Raw genomic sequence first — 23,470 nt, 5'->3', positions numbered from 1 at the left:
TCTTCATTCCTACCTACCAATTTGGTATTGGGTTGGACCGCACAATAATTCAACAATAATTTGATATTGTGTACGTTATTGATGAGAGTATAGATTAGACGAGACCAAATCTTTTACCGTTAAAATAAATGTGGTATTTTTGCGATCTTAGTTATTAGTTGATGTATATTAAGTTCATGGCAATAAAGTTAAGAAAAATCAAATTTATAAATACGTTACAGTCAATAATTGAGGGCACATAGACCACATTCATTTTGATTTCAAAACCTCGAGATCTTTCTTGAAATTTGAAGGTACTTACATGTCTTAACACCATTAAGCGTCCAGCCCACTGGCTTAAAATATTTAAAACCCCTTGTTTGGATATATACCCAAATAGGGTTGATTTCGATAAAAATTTAGCATAATCTTTCATGAAAGTAATACATTACTCAAATTTATCACTTGCGAGCTAACACATTCAAACTCAATCAAGCCTCGATCGACCATTAGGTCACATTGCACAAAAGAGATTATCAGATCGTTCTATTAGAAGGGTCAAAAGTGTCTCATTGTAATGCCTTTGTCGACCAAAGCCAACCTCTACTAGTTACAACATGAGGGCGCAAAATGAACAAAAGCTATGAGATAACGCAGCAAGTGGACAAATAAGATTTTCGCAAACATATTTAAATAAACAAGACATGAAACTATTTAGTAAGACTTATTAAATATTCAAATTTGTTTCTCAAAATGATTTGAGGGTTAACAATAATCATTAAAATAAATATTGAAATTTGTTTATTGTCAATTAATGAACCTAATCTCACATCAATTAAAATAGATATTGAAGAATTTCAACGAAGAGGAGTAAGTTAACTTAAATGGTTTAATTTATTACATATTAGGCTTAAGATTAATTAATCAAACGAAAAAAATTCTAAATGGGCCAAAGGATAGTTTAAGGTTTCATGACTCATTGGGCTATAGCCCAATGGTTTGTACGACAAACTAAAAGGGCCCAATGAAACACCAAATTGAAGGATGAAGGTGTGACTGGTGGGCCCTATATAGCTTCAAGACTTTTTAAAGGGCTTTTAGTGTGAGGGAAGGAGAATGAAGGCATTTGGATGTTCACTTTCTCTTATTTGCTTCCAGGGTGAAGGGGGACGGAAATAATATATCTATCTCTATAACTATGAAAATTAATTATATCTATAATCGTAAATTAATCATCGAGTATTATCTATAACTATACCCATCGGATAATGGAATCTCCATCGGTTAAAAGTTATATCCATCTTTATTAATACAAAAAATATATTTGCTCAATTGACGCATGATAATTTAGTAAATATTAATTTCATCATTAAATATTCAATGTATAAAATGATTTAATTAATGAATCTTGTGGAGCATAAAAATTCAAGCTAAACATTGATAATGTTGGTTGATCTTTGATATCTCCCATAAATACCATTAAATTGTCATAGATTTTGATTCATATAAAAACTTTTGAACTTTGCCACAAAATGCAACTCACACAATGCAATTTTTGTATTCTTAAAGTAATGGATTCGGTGAATAATGAATATACATATATTATATAATACTTTAATATTATATATAATTATGTTATATATTATTTGGTTTGGAGTTGGGTACGAATATGGATTGAGGATTCCTATAACCATATCTAAAATCATAACCGAATAATATCTACGGTTTTCCCCATACCCAAATTACACCCGAATTTTCATATCCAAATTCAATCTATTCAGGTGGCTATCCACGATTATCGGGTTTAACGATTGGAATTGTCATCCTTGTCTTTTCCCACTCTTAGCTTTAAGTTTTTGGTTCATCAACCCTTAAGCTTGAATAAAATGAAAAAAAATGATTTGTTTTATAGTTCATGATCTCTAAGCTTTCGCCTCTGATTAAATTATAAGCATGTGGTATTCAAGGATTCAAGTAATCCTCTATTACACATTATTTGCTATATCATGCGGTATAAAAATGTGATATGAGTAACATTATTGTTTTTAAGGTTATGAGAGAATTTCAATAAAATCAACTGAAACATATAAAGAACGAGCATTCATACGCGATATACGGGAGAATTGGTTTAATGCAACGCTCTATAAGGGTTTTTATTCCCACATTACGGATCGCGATGTTCGGCGGTCCCTCGGTCTATAAGGGGTTGGAAGAAAAATCTCTCTCGAGTAAAACAATGTGTGAAAAGGCCTAGGCAAGAAAAAACGAGGCCCCACGAGCCAAAATTACAACGCTACTCAGGACTCTTTTGAAACTGCTTTTAAAATGACTAAAAATGCTTGTGGTGAAAATATTTTTGACTCTTTTGGACTCAAAACCAGTTATGTGCTTCTTGCACAAAGCACTTCAAGTGCTTTTCTATGATTCACTTGCATTTTTATTAAGGATTAGCTCCAAAAACACTTTTGTGAAAATGCTTTCAGTCATTTTAAATGCACTTCCAATCGAACCTCAATCGTTAATACAATTCATAAGCCACATAGGGTCCTCATCAACCCAGAAATGATAAACCCCGAACCCAAAGACGACGGGCCAGACGATGAGCAATGTTTGTCAGCCTCTTTTGGGATGTATTGCACACTAACCACCGTCCTCTCATGATGCTCTGTATTGCCTCGACATATAAGCTTTCTAACGCATACCAGCTTCCCCAAGCAGCGAGTTTGTTTCCACCTCCGACACCAAACGGATGGTGTCCACCACGAACTCCAGCCCAATATTGATGGCATGGAGTAGAGAGATGAGTGCACGGGCTAGCAACGCCACCACTCCACAAAGTTCTCCAGCTTAATTCCAAATAAGAACACCCATTCCTCGACCCCCTCCCTCTGCGTCAACATTCTACAGCTTCATGGCCGCGAAAACACAGTGCAGTGCATTGTCGATAAACCATCGAAATAGCAAAACTACAGTGCATCGCCGACAATCCTCGATATCCTTTTCGGATAGTCTTTCACTTTCTAGATTTTGGAATTAACATGTGTATTTGACTAACTTTTTTGTTAGTTGATGAAAAGTCTAAAAGCTAAAAGTTAAAAATTAGAGAATGCAAAGGTATAAATAAGTTAAAAACTATGAATTTTACTTTATTAACTGAAACAAAAGAAAACACTACAAATTAGCTGAGACGGTTACATAATCCGAAGAGACTGTATTGTGAGTGACTTGTATCAACTAAATAACAAATTACGATTATTTATTATGAACTAATCCCTAATAGACAAGTAAACGAATCCTAACTCTAACAGGCTAAAGCCAAATCCTAAACTCAATAATCCAAAACCTAAAATACTAATATTTTCCAACACTAATATAATAAAATATATATGGCATCTAAATCTAAATGCCTCAATAAGTAATGTCTCTTAGTTCTAACACAAATTTAGGCAGGGAGACTCACACATAACTGATTAATATAATTGCTCGAAATTAATGTAATACTCACTCGACTCGAGCAGTTACAATTTAGAGGGTATGACATTACCACTACTAGTACTAACCCACAAAAAAAATTTCCCCGTTGGAATCTCCTCAGGAGGAAGCAATGCCAGCCTTACGCAAACACTGGCAGCTTCATCGGCTGTGTGGTCGCCCTTAAAACGAGTCATAGATGTCTGCGTGAAGCCGGGACAGAAGCTATTCACACTCATACCCCTCCCCTCATATTGCTTGGCCAAAACTCTTGTGTATGAATTGAGTGCAAGCTTTGACACAGCATAGTCGGTCCATACTTCAGGCCACCCTTGGCTCTTCCATCTGCCGCTCTTGACGTCTTCAAGAAACAAACTAACCACCCCCTCGATATCTTTTTCCGACAGTGTTTCGCTTTCTAGAACTTGTTTTGTGCTAGGGTTTCTTAGCTTCTGCAAAAATATATTGAGAGATTGATGATCGAGGTTTAATGCATGCATACGTTGTTTCATGAGCTTAATATATTGAGCAGGTTTAATTTTTCGATCGCTTACATTTAGTGAGCCGAGTCTGGAGCTAACGTTAAGTATCCGACCAATGGAGGAGGTGCTATGAAGGAACATGGGCAAGAGGGCATCAGTCAGTAACTTGGGTCCGTAGAAGTTGGTTTTCATCACTGTCTCGGCATGTTCCACCGAGTTTTCATTGATATCATTAAAAGACACAGCTGCATTGTTCACCTTCATTTATTCAAATTTATAATCAATATAAAAAGTACGTAAAACTCTACATATGTACCAAGTTATCAACGTACAATATAACCCTAACTAAAATGTAAAACGCCATGTACCGAATTCAAACCCTTCACCCTTTTTCAAGCGTAGCTTAGCATAGTAATATCGTTTGTATTAAAAAAAAAAATATCAATATCCACTAAAAGTTCCTAATTACAGTATGAAATTTCCAGATATTATTAGTCTGATTGATCAACTAATTGGATACTCCTAAACATTTGATCCACTTTGACATGATTGTTCTCTATAAACGTGAATGTCTCCACCAACTTTTTCGTCCCTCATCAAATTCACCTAACAAATAAATATTGAAGATATACACCCACATATCGATTATATATAACGGATCACGTTTTGAAATATGTAATGTAATCACGTTCATGCTTAACATACTATGATGACAATGCATCATGAATTTATAATGTAGAAATCACCTTTGTTATAGTAATAACAACGTTATTATATAACTTTGAACTGTAATTAAATTTTGGCAATTATAGTGTAACCTTCCTCTGAATTTTATAATTTAGGCGTGGGATATTAATTTCATTTTGTAACACCATTTAACATGAAAGTAAAGATAATTTCATGTTGTAACGCTATTTAACGTGAAGGTAAGGAGTCAAAAAGTGAATAACAATATATAAGAATAATTTCATTTTGTAACTTACAAGAATATCCAGTACCGCATAGCTGTTTTTGAACCATGAAGTGAAAGATTTGATAGAAGAAGGATCGGAGACATCAAGGCAAGAGAAGGCTACATTATGAAGACCTTGAGCTCTGAGCGCCTCAACAGCCTTGCAACCCCTTTCCTTGTCTCTGGCTGTTAATATCACCGTCACTCCCAACTCCGCCATCCACTTCACAACTGCAAACCCTATTCCCTTGTTTGCTCCGGTCACTATCGCCACCGTGTCCTCCGACCACCATCTTCTCCGATTTTGATCCACCGCCATCGAAATTTTACAACAAAGTGATTAAAATTAAACAGCACCAATGATATTGAATGATCCTGTTGGAGTAAATATGTTTTTATTTAAATATTTTAATTGCTATGTTTTTGTCCGTTGTAGTTTTTATATTTTGGTTTATTACAACCATTAAATGTATATAACCTAAATTGATTTTTAACCTTAGCTTTTGATAAGGAGTAATCTCCTTCACTAACTTTGAAACGTGAGAAAGCTTCTCACATTAAATAATTGGATGGAATTCCTTCTCTGAATAGAGAAGATGATGAGGTCCCCATTCATTCTTTTGTTCTGTTTTGAATATTTACTTTTTTGATTTCGTCTGTTTTGGTTTTGTCCGTTTTGTTTCTTTAAGATTTTCAAGTCCTGATGTGGAGCCAAAAATAATCAAGAGGCGACACATGAATTTTTGGGTTAAAAAGACAAAATTACCCTTGAGGCACATCGAAAATCCTACATGTGAGCAATGGACAATCATCCCTCAATCAAGTCAAAAATGCCCAAATAGGTATTTATTTATAACCTATTTCATCCATCCCTCATCATATCTTATCCACAAGGTAATCCCCCAAAACATTCATTTTAAATTATGTTAATTAAAATATTTATTACCTAATTAATCTATTAATGGCTAATTAAACTACCAATTACACCCAAAAAACACACAAAAGGCCGGTCACCTTCTCTCCCAAGGGGGCCGGCCATGCCTTATATATTCTACCTCATTTTCTCTAAAAAGCTAGGTCTTCACTCTTGCTAAACACTCAAAATTCTACAAACACTTTTCTCTCAAAATTCTAACTTTGGCATCGAAGATTCTTCAGCCAAAGTCCCCCCCCCCATTCATCGTGGGTGCGTGAGGCTCTTGGCCTTGACCTAAAGTGTTATTTGCTTTGTAGGTGCAATTTTGTCTAAGAACAAGGAGGAAGAAATTTGCATCCACACCTGATTCTGTCAAACTTGAAACGTATACTTTATCTTTTTGCATATATATATATATATACACACGTTCCCTGTATCGAAGAAAATATAGAGAAACAACAGCGTATATATTTTTCTTAAAATTGAGTTCTAAAGCAACATATAGAAAGGGTGTGAGTTCAAAAGTTTTTTCATTGTGCAAGAAAGAACTTATCAGAAGAAGGTTCTGGACTGTTTTATCCTAGGGACAACGTGGTGTTTGTGAACTGCTTGCACACTTTGGGCAGAGCTGCGAAACGTCCTAAAGAGAGCGACTTAGTCCGCGACTCATCCTAAGAATCATTCACTACTCCAAGCTTCTACATTTTCCAGGTAACTTCGTTCCTTTCTATTTCATTTTTCAACAAACCCCATGCATGCATCTACCAAAATTTAAAGCTCAAATATATAGTGATGGACTTGATGGTTAGGGACCAAACCTAAATGCATAAAGGAAGAGAAGAAAAGAAAAGGCGAACTAATAAGACGTATCTTAAACCCAACCTAAATGGTTTAGGTTAGGGACCAAAACGAAAGTAATGAAACCAAGTAATAAATGTATCTAAACTACGGCATGTAGATAAAGGAAGTATACTGCTTTAGCCAACTTAATTAAGCTCAGATCTGCATAGTGTGATGTAAATTGAAAAAAAAAAAAAAAAGAAAAAATCAACTACGTACTGTCTTATGATGCAAGAGAAGAGCAAAAGTATATTATCTTTTACCTGGTGGTTGGGGTTGGGAAGAGGGAAGGAGAATGAGAAGAGAAAGTTGCTTCTTTGGACTCCATAACCTAATTAAAGTTGGGGTCAGAGAGGTATGTTAATTGGAAGGGAGGAGAGGATTAATGGTAGCAAATTAGCACTGTGTATTTGTAGACCAAATTAAAGGAGATTAAGAAAAGGCAAGTGTGTGAATTGGGCATTAATAAATTGAAGCCACATATCATATGACATACACATAAATAAATTAACAAAACCAAACCCACCCACGTTCCTAACTAAAGCTACCTCCTTGTTTCTTTCTTTCCCTTCCTTAGTTTTATGTTCAACTGGTTGCCTTTCCCTTACATATTTCAATTCTCGTAACTTTTTTCAAGGATCCAAATCGTCTATATTCAATTAATATACTTAACTTAAAACCATTAAAATATTTATTTGCAGTGAGGAAAATGAACTAATACGGTTTTACAAAGAAATGCTAAAACGACTACCGTTTAATCCACCGGTTATATAGCTTCAGATTTTGCTATTTTAGCCTAAAAGATAAACGGTTAGATTGTTAAAATACATTATAGAATAATGTTTATCAATCATTATACACGTGGACGCCACATCACGTGTTAATAGAAATTTTGACAGAAAGCCTAACACAAGTATGAAAGTCTCCAAAATCCTCATTTCGGTAATGGCACTGGGATAAAAAAAATTTAATGTATGAAAGTATGAAAATCATGATAATATAAAATAGTAAAGTGAGAATTACCCTATAATTAACATGAAGCAGCTGCATGCGCCCTATTTTTTTATTTTTATTTTTTATTTTTTATTATCAATTACAAATGCATAAAAATGGCGAGCAGCACAACATCTTTGACCAGAAACGGCTTAGAGTAGCTTCGATTGATCTGTGTGGTTCATCTGTTGGGAGATAAACATCGTCCTCAAACTGAAGTTCAAAGTCAAAGGATAACAGAGCATTGCTAGTACGCCAAGAAAAGAAAGAATAAAATAACAGATTAACGTCACCATAAAAATCCACACGCAATTGAAAGTCTTCCATTGGCATCTCTATGTTTTCGTTATACTAAGGATTTGGTTTCACACATCTCAGTAAACTTAATCCCTTATTTCAAAGATGCGTCATTGTCATGACCTCCAGGTGCTCCGGTTAAGATTGCTCCAGTTAGAAGATGCAACTATGAGATGGTGGCTGGTGGCTCGAGGCAAAAGGGGTAGAGGAAGACCTAGGTAGACTTTTGAAAGAGACTAGAAGAAAAGATATGGAGTACTTGAAGCTAACGGAAGACTTGGTGCAAAACCAAGAGCAATGACGTTCTAGGATTTATACAGCTGACACCACTTAACGGGATAAGCCTTGGTGGTTGTTGTTGTTGTCATGACCTCTAAAACACATGTATATTGTATACAATAACTGGCTGGGTTTTATCAACTTGCAAATTATTCGAATGATGAAGTCTAGATATTTAGTTTCCTACGAAGTCTATGCCTAACAGAATATTTGCAATTTTAAATTACAACTTTGACATAAGAATATTAGCAATTGTATGAATAACCTATTTCCTACGAGATCTAAATGTAAATTCTGTAAAGCACAGGAAATACCGATCCCAGTATGGCGAAAGGAACAGCAGTTTTCAAACAGTGTCACAGAACTACTGGACAAAGCGGAGACCACGAGCATACTAGACTTTAAACTGGCTATGAAGGGTGAGGGCTGAAGAAACCAGGAAGGCAAACCATACTGCATGCCGCAGTGGAGAACTCCTTTGCGAGGAAACATGGGATGTGAGCTAAAAAACAACATGGCACTAAGCAGAATAGCAGGAAAAGATTGGTTTGGGAAAGTTGCCGAGTAATAAGCCAGACTAGCCAGAAATCAATTTATTTCTTCAAATACTAGATATATACGGATGAGAACCACTGAAGATTAGTATTAGTTTTAGTTTTAGAAACCCTCTCAGATCCTTCATCTTTTTAAGAAAAGTACAGACTAAAAGGCTAGATACTCATCCAACTACCTTTCTTTCAGGTCATACAAATCATGAAACCAAATCAAAATAAACTGTACAGAAATTCAATCTGTTGGTAAATAAGTATATAGATTTTGTATGCAAAAACTTGTATAACGTACGAGTCTTACCTTCACAATCGTATTATCCTTGCTAGAGAGATTAACAGGTAAGAAATGGATATTTGGCATTTTCAGTTGTACTGCTGCTATGTCAGGAAACCTGTAACCATGAACATGAAAAAGTATTTTATTTGACAAAATGCAAAATAGAAAAAAAGATAGATGTCATACAGGTAAGCACATGCATGTTTGTGCGCTGACAGAGAAATACCCCTTGAGAACAGTCTTTGCCATGTGAAACAGAGTGCTTTGGACAGACGGGCTATACACTCCTTCCTTTGGAGGACCATAGAAAGTGTCAGCCAGAGCTTTTTTCACACTCAGGTATCTTTCGTTGAAGTACATCGACTTTTGAGGGATGCTAAAAATAGATTCATATTGGTACCTGCATGCAATTTATCTCAGTAACATAGATTTGTATTCTCCAAACACCTGTGGAAATTAACTTTGGACTCAATGTACCCAATGAAGACTATAATACAGAAGAAACCTCGAGGAAAACCAAAGTATTAGAAAACCACTTAACAAGCATTATATCACGTCACCAAATGAAAACATGCATACTTCCATGATGCAGTGATTTCTGTAGCCAGTATCCTCTCTCGTGTGTCAGGAAGAGATGTGTATTTGTCCCTAATAAACCCCTCAAAACCTGACTGCTCAGGCAGAATCCAAACAAAAAATCATCAGTATCAACCAACAAACTCAACAAGAGAAAAAGAACATACATGCAAGCTAATATGCAAATAGCAGTTAAAAGTCTTCCCAAATTACATCGCTTGTAATGTCTTTAATGCAATACATTTTCTGTCTCCTTTTCTTGTTCAGTAAATTGGTAATCGATGAGCGTGATAATACAACTACGTGCAGATGATACCATGTTAGTCAGAAACCACGAAACAGTAAATTTTGATAACTCATAAGTAGCTGGATGTTGACGCATTGGAAGTTATGTTTCCAGGTTTTATCACTCTCCAGCAAGGGCATCAAGAAGCTTCAAGATTTTAAGATGCATCTGTGTTTCCTTACAGTTAAGACTTGAATAAGGAATCTCAATGACTGGTCGGAAAAGTTTGCCTTCATGTCAGCAAAGCTCGAGGTCTGATCTATTTCCTTCAAGGGGGGTGTTAGGGGCTGGAATAGATGTTCAAGAGACATTTACCATCAAAGGGGGGATAACAGGGGGTGAGAGTGGGTCCATTTCCTTTTGATCCAATTTGGAAGGCAAAGATTCCTGTTAAGATTCAAGTGCTTGCATTTTTGGTGGCTAAAGGGAAAGTTAATACTTGTAATCAGATTCAAAGAAGGCTGTATAATCATCTTGGTCCTCAATCGTGTATTCTTTAAAGGCTGGGGATGGAATTGTCAATCATCTTTTTCTTAATTGTCCATTTACCATACAGATCAGGTAGACATTGTCGAAGGAAACTCATTCAAGTTAGGTGATCCCAAACGGATGTCACGAGGTTCTAATGCAGCTTAAAGTCTTGAAAAATAGACAATATTGTAGTAACTCTTATGCGTAGAAGGGCCATGGCAGTTGTCAAGATCATCTGGATGGAGTTAAATAGATTTGAGTTCCTGGGATTATTCAGGGTAGATGAAATTTTGGATTGAGTTAGTTTTTGGTCTCCCCCCTCTGGGGTTCACTCACAGTAGAGTTCAAGGAGTCTCCAAGTCGTCAGTACTGCTAGACTGAGCTTCAGTGATTTATGCATTGCGGGTTTATGTTTTACTGCACTAAATTGAGAGTGGATATCTTGTCCATAATTGTACATATGACATTCTTCTTAATAAAATTTTGGTTTCTTCTCAAAAACAAAAGAGCAATTACAATTGGTGATTTCTTGTTTTGCAGAAAGGCATTGATTATGACGTTGATATACATGACGCGTTCAACTTTGAAAACCTTGATATAAATTTGATTGGATAAGATTACCTGTGTTGTCTTTAGCAGAGATAGTCCTTCAATACCAGAAGTCAGCCAAAGTGCACCAGATTTCTCAAAAATTACCTCTGTTGTATGCTTCTCAGATCCCAATTTGAAACCTTTACAAAGACAGTGATGAAGAAAATTAAAAAGAAAAGAAATTAAACGAATAGTTGTTTCTACATTGCAAATCAATATGCTTGGAAATATTTTCAGAATATATGTTAAATATAAGGACTTCTACTCAACATTTTGATGAGAAAAAATGGTAACCTAACAAGATTTAATTTTAAGGCAACAAGAATGGAGATGCCATCCAATATGTCATCTCTACAAGCAACTAGACAACAAATTAATCCCGAAACTTATTGCTGTTTAGTTTCCAAGTTAAGGTAACTCTCTGCTAATAAACAATCTTAGTATCCAATAGAATGACGGAACAACGTGGAGCAAATAGGTGAAAATTGCTAAATGCAAATAATCATGTGAAATATGGTGAATTAAATTCCCAAGTTTTCTGATTCTAAAGTGATGGGGGAGCATCCAGAAAGATTTCAAGATTGCTTGGGTCAACTGAGGAATTAGGCTACGGTTCTAGTTAATTTGGGTAGTTTAGTTCTTTATTATTTTTCATGTTTCCCTATGCGTTTGATGTAAATCTAATAGGTTTTATTAAGTAATCTTAATAGGAGTTGGATTAATTAGGTAAGTACTAGTTGGATGAGATTTCTTAATAAAAATGGATTACGGTTTCTAGGCAGATGTAATCTAATGTAGATAGGCTATTAAGAGGCTCGTGTACTCAGTTTTTTTATCGAATGTATTCCAGTTTCAGATTTAAGAGTTTCTCTTGCGAATTTCCCTAGAACTCAAATCTTCCTTGCTACTTCGATTCTATTGCTTCTATCTCTCTATTCTCTCATGCTTATTTGGAATCCACTCCTACTGTGGTTTGGCCCTATTTTACCCGCTGGAGAGCAGCTTATCGAGACTGCCCTGCATCATAAAGTCTTCACTGTCGATATCATATACAGTTACGTTATAGCTTCACCCGCACTTCCATGCAAGACAGAAGATAGACTAACCATGTTTGTGTGGTTGACCATCTACATATGCACGCTCCCATGGCTTCTCCACAATCTTTACTATGGCAGTAGTGACCTACAGAAATAAGAACAACTGGATTTTTTCACTAACTATGAATTATTACAAACAACAAATATTACAAGAAAACAAAAACATGAGATGCCAACTTGAAAGATCTTTAAATGAAAAGCAAGATAAAAATGTGAATACTGTCTAAACAGTAGGCATAGGAAGTTTGTGCCAAAAAATACTCCTCATCATACCAATACTCAAACAAGGCTTCCCAAGAAAAAAAAGGTAGTAAAGACGTATCGTTAAACTTCTTTTTATTGAAAATCGTGGAAATTTAGCATCATAAGAGTTGAAGGCGTAACGGGAACCGTGGGAAAAATGGAGCTAAGGTGGAAACAAAGTATAATATCTTTCAACACCTATCAAATAGCCAGACCATGCTTTGAAATTGGAAATAAAGATTGGAGGCTTGAGCAGACACACAAATCTAATGCAAATAATCTTCACCTATCTCTATCGAAGTCTCACTCAGGGAGACTACTAAAACTACCACTACAGGTTGCAGGGAAGAAAGCTTTCTCCTTTTTTTAATTCGTTTTTATATTTCAAAACGACAACTTTCTTTCTAGATTATGCAAATACTAGAAGCATAAAACATGGCCAGAGCAGTTCCAACCACGTCGTATTCAAAGTGTGAAACTCTTTTTGTATGGGAGAGAGGGCGGGTGTTCGTGTTCACACTTGAGAGAGAGAGAGAGAGAGAGAGAGAGAGAGAGAGAGAGAGAGAGAGAGAGAGAGAGATCAAAGGAAAAGTCCAGACTTAAAGACAACCAATCAAACTTAAAAAAAAACCAACTTCTACAAATGAAATATAAATTCATTTCCATGAATCATGCCTTCAGGATTGGGAATACACATTAAGATGTCCAGATGAAAGTATGATTAGTTAAAGTGACCAGAAAAGACTAATTTCATAACTAACCCATTAGAGGAACCTGTGAGTACCACCAATTATTGATAATAACATATACACCGTAAACCATTAGAAGAAGATGCACCTCTAACCAAAGGAAGACCAGTTATAAGAGAAAACAAAGACCAGGAAGCCAACCAAGAATAACAACTACAGCCATCGTTTCAGCAGCGACAGCAGTAAAAGCATCGACCATTTTTCCTTTTCATCTACAATATGGTATTAACTAATGAAACTTAATTAAAAAAAAAAAAAAACGCTTAAATTACATAGTTTTTACCTGCTGGTAAAGCGATGTGAAGTGTTTTGCAAGTCGAACTGCAAATTCCTCCACTGAAAGTTCTTCTTTACATTCCTTTGCCTTTACATATACCTGTGTTGCAACTAGGTTAAATCCCAAAGGCGAATAGCAATCTAAATGATGGAAACATAGCAGATTTCCAGTACTGGGAAAACTAACAAACATAGATGTCTAATTGTCTACGTACTTTTTTTTCTTTTGTGTCAGTAGGACATTGTATTTCGTATCATCGTGTTAACTGGAACTTGAGTCCATAGCAGTCACGTTAGTTGCTAAGTTATTTAATCACTCCTACATTCTTTTCCTGTATGCGTCTTTTATTTTTATCAATTGAACTGAGGAACCAATTTTTTCGCCCACAGTTTCAACCGATATTTTTGCCATTTGGTGCTGAAAATCATGATCAGCTACTATATAAGCCTTAGGAGTTATCAAATAGCAATAGTTCATTAGAGTTGAAATGTTGCACAGCAGTTTCATTCATTCGTCCATGGACAAGCATGGATAAGACGAGATCATATTACTAACGGTGGTGCTATCCACACACCCCTGTCATCGGATCAAATGAACTGACGAGTTTAAAGAATAAAAATTAGCAGAGTGTGTACATGGTGAAAAAGTGCGTGTGGATATATTTTATACATATTTGAAAAGTTACAAATAATTTATCAATCTAGATAAGAAGATATCATTTTATTAATCATAATCTATGATCATAATCATAATCTCTAATAACATAAGAGTGGATGGAAATGATGATCATGTCGATTGTTGTTGATTTGATTCGATGAGAGAAAGAGGCTTATTACTTACAGTGTTCTTCATGGTATCGGTAGCGACGATATCAGAGTTGTCGCCGCGGGTATAGGCATTGACGCAATCGGAGAGGAGGCTGATGCCGACGTTCCATTCGACGATGGAATGGCGTCCGTCGTTGTTCCGCCGGACCCTGACCACCCTAACCCTTTGCTTCCCATGCCTTTGCTCAAAGCTGAGCCCCTCTATTTTGTTGGCCATCGTCTGCGATTGAGCGATTCAGCGAGTCACCGGCGTTAGTGTGACAGCTATCAGAAGCAGACAGGCTTGCAGCCTTCCTTTTTACTGCACTCAATTACTCTCAACTTTCCATTTGGTTTTGAGCTCTTCTTGTCAGCTTTCTCAGTCAACCAACATCCAAACTTGTCCAACCAACAAAAACCAGGTAACGCTATTATAGCATGTTTCTATATTATATTTCTATACCATTTAGGCATTTGTTATGATATACATAGCCACATTATTTAAAACTTTTGCAAAACCCAAGGAAAGGAAGAAAAAAGACTCCTTGCATATCACAATCATTATTTAATTAACTAGTTTTTCTTAATTATTAATTTATTAAATAATGAACAAAATTTAAAAATATGATTAATTCTAATGATGTGGTTGTCCACGTCAAATGCTACTTAAGATAATATGAAAATGTGGTACAAAAACATTTTATGAATAATATTACTCATAAAAACCATCTCCAACATTTTCTTTTAACTTTTGCGAACCGCTATAATTATAAAAGTTACCTTGGATTAAATAGCATGTTGCAAATGATGAAACGTATGACTAGCATACACCATCGTTGTAGTAAGCAATAATGCTTCCCTTGATAAACCGAAATTTCCGTTCTCCAACAGTATCAACCAGTCAATTAAAGAGAGTTTTAACGAAAAGCTCGCGGTACTGTTATTTTAACAAAAAAAAACCACATTTTTACACTAAGAAGTCAATCCTAGTACTATTTACTTTACCCTTTATTTTATCCTTATCATTAAAACTCAAAGTTTTCAAATATTTTTCACTATTTTTTCCTCTAATTAAACGATATGGTAATGAATGCAGAAGAATACAAGATCTTAAAAATACGTTTTGAGCTTACTTTTTTTACTCTCTTTCCTGCTCATAGCCTTTTAGAAATAGTTTATCAAACGTTTACTTTATTTTTAAAGCACAATAAAAAAACGGTTTAAAAATTTGATGACACAATGTTGAGCCTGAAATTTAATCACAATCCCTCCCGATTCTCGAGATATTTTTTAGGATGATGGAAATAATGTATGATACATTAACAACGCGTTTACGTAACCGTAATCAAAATACAGGAATTGGATTAAGGAGAAATTGAATTGAGGAGGGATTTGATTAAGGAAGAGTTAGAATCGGATTCCTATTAAAACAGTATACTTTAATGTTCTGGAATCGGAATAAAAATGAAACGAAATTCATATAAGTTATTTACTAATTCATCTAAATCGGAATAAAAATCAATATGATTACTAAAATGCCCTTATTGTTTTTGTTTTATTTCTTGCCCATATTACATTTTCACAAAATGTCATTATTGTAAACCTTCATCTTGTCTTTTGTATCTTCCCCAGCAGAAGATGAAAACTCCCCATCTCCCATTTTCCCCCTCGCTTTCATCTTTCCCACTCACCTTAACCCCATAATCACCAACCCTTCTCCCTGCCAAATATTTCAATTTCAAGATTTTCTGGGTTTTGAGTTATTTCTTCACCGAATCTGTGGGTTTATTATCTGGGGTTTGGATAATAAATTCTTGAATCCGATTTGGGGGAAATGTGGTTGGGTTTTGTGAGGTAGTGGTAGGAGAGTAATGCATGGCTACACTTGGGAGGTGGAAGGTGTGGTGCAGACGATGAAGGCGAAACGTAGGGAGCGATGGGTTTGTTGGGTTGAATGGTAGCCGAGCCCCAAATCGAAACTGTTCACACGGCAATGCATGCGAAGGCAGAAATGAGGCACTATGATTGATAGCAAGTCCTTTGTATCCTCTTGTGACGATTTGCCAAATCCTATGGAGGAGGACGTGGATGATTTTGAGGTAGTGGAGCGTGAGGAGGCAGCGGAGGGGTGATAGTTAGCTATCCTGATTTCCTACCCCAACCACACGCCATTAATATTATACCATCCATCCCCCCAAACTAACTCTTACACCCAAACAACATTTCACATCGTTATTAAGGAGAAAGAGCCTATTTCCGGATCTCACTCTCACCCTCATTTCTCTTTCTTTCCGGTTGATTCACACTTTCTGCAATTCGAACGGAAATTGCATGATTTTTTTGGAAGAATTAAAAAGGTTTGTTGCTTGATCGATTTGCTGAAGTGGGTCTCTGTCACTTGATGTCGACGATGAAGGTGACCGTAGTTTCGCAGAGTGGCCGAGAAGTTGTCAAAGGCAGAGAGCTGCTGGAGAGGATGGCAGATGACAACGGAAAAAGGAAATGAGTACTAAAGGTGAAGGGCATTTTGGGAAGGAGAATTTGATTATGGATGGAGCCTTCTCCCCGGAATCTAAATACCACATTCGTCTACGTAATCCAATTTCGACAATATCAGGATTTGAAATCCTGATTTTACATAGGGCCCGCGAAACTGCGCATTCGGCTTAAGTTAGTAAACGGAGGAATGATCAAGAATGGGGAATGACTCCCATTCCACCGTGTTGATGCACAAAATCAGCGAGGATTTTGGTACAACAGAAGGTGTGGAGTTTATGACCTTCGCTAGATTGCTCTGGTCATTAGTGTAGATAAATATGTAAATGAATAAAGACAGGGAAGCAAGCAACACAAGATGTACGTGGTTCACCCAGATTGGCTACGTCCACAGAGTAGAGGAGTTTTCATTAGTTGTGAAGGGTTTACACAAATACATAGGTTCAAGCTCTCTTTTAGTGAGTTCTAATGAATAGTTTAGTACAAATGACATTAGGGATTATTATGGGAGAATGATCCCCTTTTATAGAAGAGAGTTTCTAGCTTTGTTCTGACATTGACACGTGTCGTGTTGTGATTAGCCTTTGATATCAACACGTGTCGCGCTATGATTGGCCTCTCATACTAACATGTGTCATGTTGTGATTGGCCTCTTGGTTGGAGTAAAAGTCTTGTGGGTCCTTGACGGTATGTTGTTGACCGGTGCTTAATAGTTTCGGGATTGGTCAAGTATGGTATAAACAGTGCTCCCCTAAGTTCCCAAGTGAGGAAAGCTCCTCGATTGGGGACTTGCAAGATCCAAGTCATTGAGTAATCACGAAACTTCCAAGTACCGAAGTGTGGTGTCGCCTTCACTTACCTTCTTTGTCCTGTAAGTAGATGTGGCATCTTCTCTTAGAAGTACTTTTCCTTCATCCAGGAGTGGTATCTCTAGTGGGCGTTGACGCACAAGGTAATGTATCATTTTCATTTGAAGCTTACTTGTAGTTTCGGGTTTGGTCAAGTGCGATACAAACCATATAGTATGAGTCCCCCAAGCCTCTAAGCGAGGAGATTTGCCGAAGGAGGTGACAGACAAGGTAAGCAATCAGGGTTCCAAGCAATCAGTCTCAGATCGGTAGGTTGATCTTGGGTTTCGTCTGATTGTACTCATTCTCCCTGTCTCTCATTCAGCAACAAGGATAAAGAGAAGAAACAGGGAGAAGATGATATGAGGTACTCTTGTTTTTGGAGAAGACGGACGAATTGGCATGTGCTTTGTTGTACTTGACTTTCCACATGTGTATTCTTGAACTAGGCTGGAGGGTTTTCTGGTTTCCTCCAAAAGAGCAAGCCGACTCCAGAATTTGAGGGTCAAAACAAGTCTGTCAAACCTGGAGTATGTTCGATCCTCATGATATGAGATACTTTTGCTGTTTGACAAAGTAGTAGATGTGGTATGGCGAAGCTTTGTTCTTCGACAACGGTGTTAGCAAATGTTGTTGAGGCTTCTCGATCTCTTCAATTAGAGCAATGATGCCGAGCTTCGATTTTTTATTTTGTTGAAGTTTGCATGTTGAAACTTCGTGGGTGAACCTTGTAGGTTGAAGTAGTGCTCCCTTAATTTCTTGAGTGAGGAAAACTTCTTGGTTGGGGACTTGAAAAATCCAAGGCACTGAGTAGTCGCGAAATTTCTGAGTACCAAGGTATAGTGGTATATGGTAGGAGTCCCCCAAGTCTCCGGTCGAGAGAGGTGTCTTGCTAGTAGGCAATTTTCCAAACAAAACTTCACCATTTTCCTTTCTAAGTGGTTGCCCAAAACTCTTCCTTCATATATATTTAGTATGAAAGTTGTTTAGGCCCAAAGAAAGGAAGGCCTAGGCTCATCTTTTTTTTTTTTTTTTTTTTTTGGGGGTGAAGCTTTGATGTTGAAGTTTTGTAGGTGAAGTTTTGGTGTTGAAAGCTTTATAGGTGAAGTTTTTGTATTGAAACTTTGTAGGTGAAGCTTTCGTATTGAAGCTTTGTAGGTGAAGCTCTTGTGTTGAAGCTTTGTAGGTGAAGCTCTTGTATTGAAACTTTGTAGGTGAAGCTCTTGTGTTGAAGCTTTGTTGTTGAAGCTTTGTAGGTGAAGCTTTTGTGTTGAAGCTTTGTTGAGAACCATAAATTGATTTTGCTTCACACTATCTTGATCAAGAGTGTGTGAAGCTTTGATGTTGAAGTTTTGTAGTTGAGAGTTGAACCCTTGTAGGTGAAACATTGGTGTTGAAGCTTTTGTGTTGAAACTTTGTAGTTGAAGCTTTTGTATTGAAACTTTGTTGGGCACCATAAATTGATTTTGCTTCACACTATCTTGATCAAGAATGCGTGAAGCTTTTGAGAATTGTAATTACTCTCCATTGATGAAACTTTGTTTGATGTTGAAACTTTGTAGGTGAAACTTTTGTGTTGAAGCTTTGTTGGGCACCATAAATTGATTTTGCTTCACACTATCTTGATTAAGAGTGTGTGAAGCTTTTGAGAATTGTAGTTGCTCTCTATTGATGAAGCTTTGTTTGATGTTGAAGCTTTGTTGTTGAAGCTTTTTAAGGCACCATAAATTGATTTTGCTTCATACTATCTTGATCAAGAGTGTGTGAAGCTTTTGAGAATTGTATTTTGCTTTCACACTGTTGAGAAAGAGTTTGTGATGCAAGCCACACCTTGTTGTAGTCGAAGGTTTGGATGAACCATATAAATTGAATTTGCTTCGAACAGTCTTGATCAAGAGCGTGTGAAGCTTTCTATAAGCTGTAGTGTTTGCATTGTTACAAAGGAAAAATGTCTGAGGCAGATGTAAGAGGGTTGAAGAGCTTAATCTTCGTATATCATGCACTAGCCGTTGTTGGCTTGCAATAAGACTTTATTGGTGACTATAACTCTTGTTAGGCATAAGTGCTCCCCTAGTTGTAAACCTTAAGGGTTTTTTATAATTTATGAATGCTAGGAGTTCACATGTATAAGTTATACCACTCGTCTTCTGGTTGGTGGAATGAATGGTAAGTTGCTTTCATCACTTGGTTAGTGGTACAAATGTGAGTTCCTTTATCACCTTTCATCACATTTCATCACCTGGTTGGTGACACGAAGATGAGTTCCTTCTTTACCTGGTTGATGGCATGAGTGGCAAGTTGTCAAATGATGTTAGAGTACGGGTTGTACATTTCATCACCTGGTTGGTGGGACGAAGATGAGTTCCTTCTTTACCTGGTTGGTGGCATGAGTGGCAAGTTGCCAAATGATGTAAGAGTACGGGTTGTACATTTCATCACTTGGTTGGTGGCATGAGTGGCAAGTTGCCAAATGATGTAAGAGTACGGGTTGTACATTTCATCACCCTGGTTGGTGGCACGAAGATGAGTTCATTCTTCACTTGGTTGGTGACATGAGTGGCAAGTTGACAAATGATATTAGAGTACGGGTTGTACATTTCATCACCTGATTGGTGGCATGAAGGAGAGTACGAGTTGTACATTTCATCACCTGTTTGGTGGCATGAAAATGAGTTCATTCTTCACCTAGTTGGTGGCATGTGTGGCAAGTTGCCAAATGATATTAGAGTACGGGTTGTACATTTTATCACCTGGTTGGTGGCATAAAGGAGAGTACGAGTTGTACATTTCATCACCTGTTTGGTGGCATGAAAATGAGTTCTTTCTTCACCTAGTTGGTGGCATGAGTGGCAAGTTGCCAAATGATATTAGAGTACAGGTTGTACATTTTATCACCTGGTTGGTAGCATGAAGGAAAGTACATGTTGTACATTTCATCACCTCGTTGGTGGCATGAAGATGAGTTCTTTCTTCACATTTCATCACTTGGTTGGTGAGAATAAGGGCAAGTTGTCGAGGCACATTGTAGTAAATGTCAACTGACACAAAGTATGTTGAACCTTTTCGAAGCACAGTTGGCTTATGTATGGATGTGTTGAATGTATGATGTTTATGTATGAACGTGTTGGAATGTATGATGTTTATGTTGATTGACATAAGTGATGCTTATGAATGTTTTGCTATGCATGAAGGATTCATGCTTTTGATATATGAACCATGTTGGTTGTAACACTTAGTTTCACATACTTTGTGTTAAAGTATGCATGTTAAAGCTTTGAGTTAGAGTATAGGGGTAGGTCAACGTAGACCAAGTGTTCTAGTGCTAGGAATGAAAAAGACTCAGAAAAAGTTGTATGAATTCCCTCTTCTTTAAACATTTGCTAATGGCTTGTGTGACAAAAGATCTCAAGTGGTTGAGAATCAAAACATTTGTAATATGTATGCCTTCTTATAATAGTATTTCCTTCAGTACCCAGTCCTTCACTTTGAAAAAGTGAGGCTTGGCCCTATAGTCATAATAGTCAACGGTATGTTCACCCCTGGTTGTATTGATACGAACTTTTATCCCTCTTGTTGTAATAGGCTTGCTGAGAGTAAAAATTCTTCCTCTTACCAAGAGACAAATACGTTTGGTGACTTAGCGAGTAGTTAAATAAGGCAGGAGGTGATGCAATGGGTGTCTGAATGGCCAAGATCTCCTCACTTGGTAGAACTTAATTTCCACTTCCCACTTGTTAATAGAGGTTAACCATATGGGGGTTCGCTTGGTATGTCCTTGCTTCAGCGGAGGCATAGTTGTAAGCCTGTGCCATCACCTTAAAGTAAGTCTTCCAAGTGTTAGCATTGATCATGTACTTGAAGAAACACTCGCATAGGCTTGCCGTGAAGGTTTTAAGGGTGGTCTTGTCATCTGCCTCAACGTAGTGAGAATACTCATGGCTGAAGCGGCCAGCATACTTTCGTAGTGACTCGTCCGGTTTCTAGCGAATAATGTACAAGTCATATGTGAATAAGTAATCTGTCTAGAAGATGTGTTGAAAGACAAACAGTTTCCTCAGTTCCTTAAATGAGTCTACTGTCTTAGGTAGAAGATGACAATACCAATTCAGAGCTCCGCTAGAAAGGGTAAAGGGGAAGAGAATACTTCGTTCTTCGTCAGTGTGCATCCGATATGCCATGGTGGACTCAAAGAGGTTAAGGTGTTCAATCGGGTCCTCCCTTCCAGTGTAGAATTGTAAGCCAAGCTTCTACTTTATCTTTGCTTGGAGGGGGTGTCGAGGATCCTCCTTGTAAGAGGACCAGACCTAGGTTGGTTCCAGTAAGGTATTTCGACCTGACGTTCTGCCTTCAACATGTTTACTTCCTCAAGGAGTTGTAGGACAAGGGGGTTTTGAGTGGAGTTAGGTACTGCTGGATCATTCTTCCGTAAGTCTCCATCTCCTCTTGGAAGTAGGAAGGCTTGATCAAGGGCATGAGATTTTTATTTGGACTCACCGTACTGACTTCCAGGACGAGCTTATCGAAACGCGCCTGAGTCCTCCGTACCTTCATATTCCTCTAGGACATGTGGCTCATTCCCTAGATTGGTAGTTGGCTTGGGGTATGAGAGAGGACCGAATCTTTCAGAAACCCTTGGGTCATTGACCTTCGAGCTTATGTGGATGGGGTTCTCTCGACGTTGCCTCAGGAAGTCCCAATAGTCACGATAAACGGATTTTGATCCTTCTACTCCTTCTGCAAGAATGTGCCTTCCTCCACTTCTCCTGCTTCGGGTCGAAGCAGCTGAGTCGAGAGAGGTCTCATGTTGATCAACACCTTGATGAGTAACTCGCTCCCCATTAGAGATATCCATGTTGAAGGCAGGTGATCCCCCGAAGGAAAATATAGATTTATGGATTTCTAGTACCATGCATATACAATCAAATTATTACGAGAGAAGTGTCATACATTTATCAAGCATAGCAATCCCTTCAAGATGCATAGGTTTATAAGATGCATCAAAACATTATGAAGACAAGTAGGAGTACGTTGTATGTCTAAGAAAGGATTGACCACTCCAGCTCTTTGCCCTGAACTCTGAGCCGCCTCCCTCCTGCCTCCTCCCTTTGGTGAAGAGTCTCCAGTCCCTTCAAGTTCCAAGATTGAAACCAAGTGTATGGAAAGATGAGGATAACCAAAGGGACAGATATTCTAGTTCATCCCCTTGGTGGCCGGCCTTTGAAGATTAGAGAGAGAATGTTTTACTTTTCTTTTGTGTATTCTCAATCACCTAACACACTATGTCTTGTTTTGTTCCTTTTATTTCTTAAAGAAACAAGTCAACAATTGACTCACTCTCTCTCTCTCCCTTCTCATTTGGCCGGCCTATTGTGTTTAATTTGGGCTTTGGGCTTTTAATTATTTCAAGTCATCCAATGCTTGAATAAAAGCCCAATGGGTTTTGGCCCAATGGGCCCGATTAAACCCGAACGTTTCTTTAAGCCCAAAACGATCTTTATCGCTTTTATGATTTCTTTAGACTTTCTAAATTAATCAAAAACACTTAATTAATCCAATTAATTATTTCCTTCATCCATTAGTTACTCACTACAAGAGTGTATCGGTGAACAATCTTTTAGGTTCTAATTAGCAAGGCAGTGAGGTGATTGGCACCAATCCAATTGATTATCCAATCACTTAGTGATTTAAAACTTACTTTTAATTCACCTTCCTTTTAATGACTACATTTAATCATCTAGAAGAACTCACAAGCCATGAGTGACATCTAATCATATCATGGCTACCCAAGCTAATGTAGAAGTTATTCGGAGAACCTATTCAGTTGGAATTACAATGTAATTCGATCCTTCTCTAAAACAATACTCTCAATCACATTACTAGGGTATGGATTTATAATGTCAAACCCCTAATGTGATTATTCCTTCTTATATGATTCATTTGAGACGTATAGGAACGCTTTCCTTTATTACGCTCGATACTTCGGCCGAAGATTC

At 37.2% G+C, this 23,470-nt stretch overlaps 1 protein-coding gene across 3 annotated transcripts; it reads right to left on the bottom strand.

Annotated features, from left to right (window-relative positions):
* Positions 1–3,352: 3,352 nt before the first annotated feature.
* LOC103933611 lies at positions 3,353–14,392 on the bottom strand. Of its 3 annotated transcripts, none has more exons than XM_048572719.1 (11): positions 14,168–14,392; positions 13,334–13,426; positions 12,068–12,143; positions 10,992–11,101; positions 9,617–9,708; positions 9,264–9,437; positions 9,062–9,152; positions 6,904–6,971; positions 4,916–5,177; positions 4,005–4,190; positions 3,353–3,902 (listed from the first exon to the last, which is right to left on the bottom strand). In XM_048572719.1, exons 1-11 carry the CDS (start codon positions 14,369–14,371, stop codon positions 3,498–3,500), a joined length of 1,761 nt encoding a protein of 586 aa, XP_048428676.1. In that variant the 5' UTR covers positions 14,372–14,392; the 3' UTR covers positions 3,353–3,497. The 3 variants fall into 3 exon arrangements, 1 of the variants encoding a protein (XP_048428676.1); XR_007253925.1 differs by lacking the exon at positions 3,353–3,902 and adding an exon at positions 7,738–7,846 and having other exon boundaries at positions 4,039–4,177; XR_007253924.1 differs by lacking the exon at positions 3,353–3,902 and adding an exon at positions 7,738–7,846 and having other exon boundaries at positions 4,155–4,190.
* Positions 14,393–23,470: the final 9,078 nt, after the last annotated feature.

The sequence above is a fragment of a genome, unplaced genomic scaffold (assembly GCF_019419815.1).
Source record: "Pyrus x bretschneideri cultivar Hongxiangsu unplaced genomic scaffold, Pyrus_bretschneideri_v1 Contig62, whole genome shotgun sequence".
In the NCBI taxonomy this organism is placed as follows: Eukaryota; Viridiplantae; Streptophyta; class Magnoliopsida; order Rosales; family Rosaceae; genus Pyrus; species Pyrus x bretschneideri.
The sequence above is the reverse complement of the archived record's forward strand: the minus strand, read 5'-3'. Positions and strand labels throughout refer to the sequence as shown.

What these genes read in the sequence shown, in the direction of transcription:
- LOC103933611 (XM_048572719.1), bottom strand. Translation starts at nt 14,371, where the DNA reads ATGGCCAACAAAATAGAGGGGCTCAGCTTTGAGCAAAGGCATGGGAAG. An exon ending in CTCTGCTAAAGACAACACAG is followed by an intron (nt 9,709 to 10,991) that starts GTAATCTTATCC and finishes CTGCCTGAGCAG; the next exon opens with TCAGGTTTTGAGGGGTTTAT. An exon ending in GCAAAGACTGTTCTCAAGGG is followed by an intron (nt 9,153 to 9,263) that starts GTATTTCTCTGT and finishes TCATGGTTACAG; the next exon opens with GTTTCCTGACATAGCAGCAG.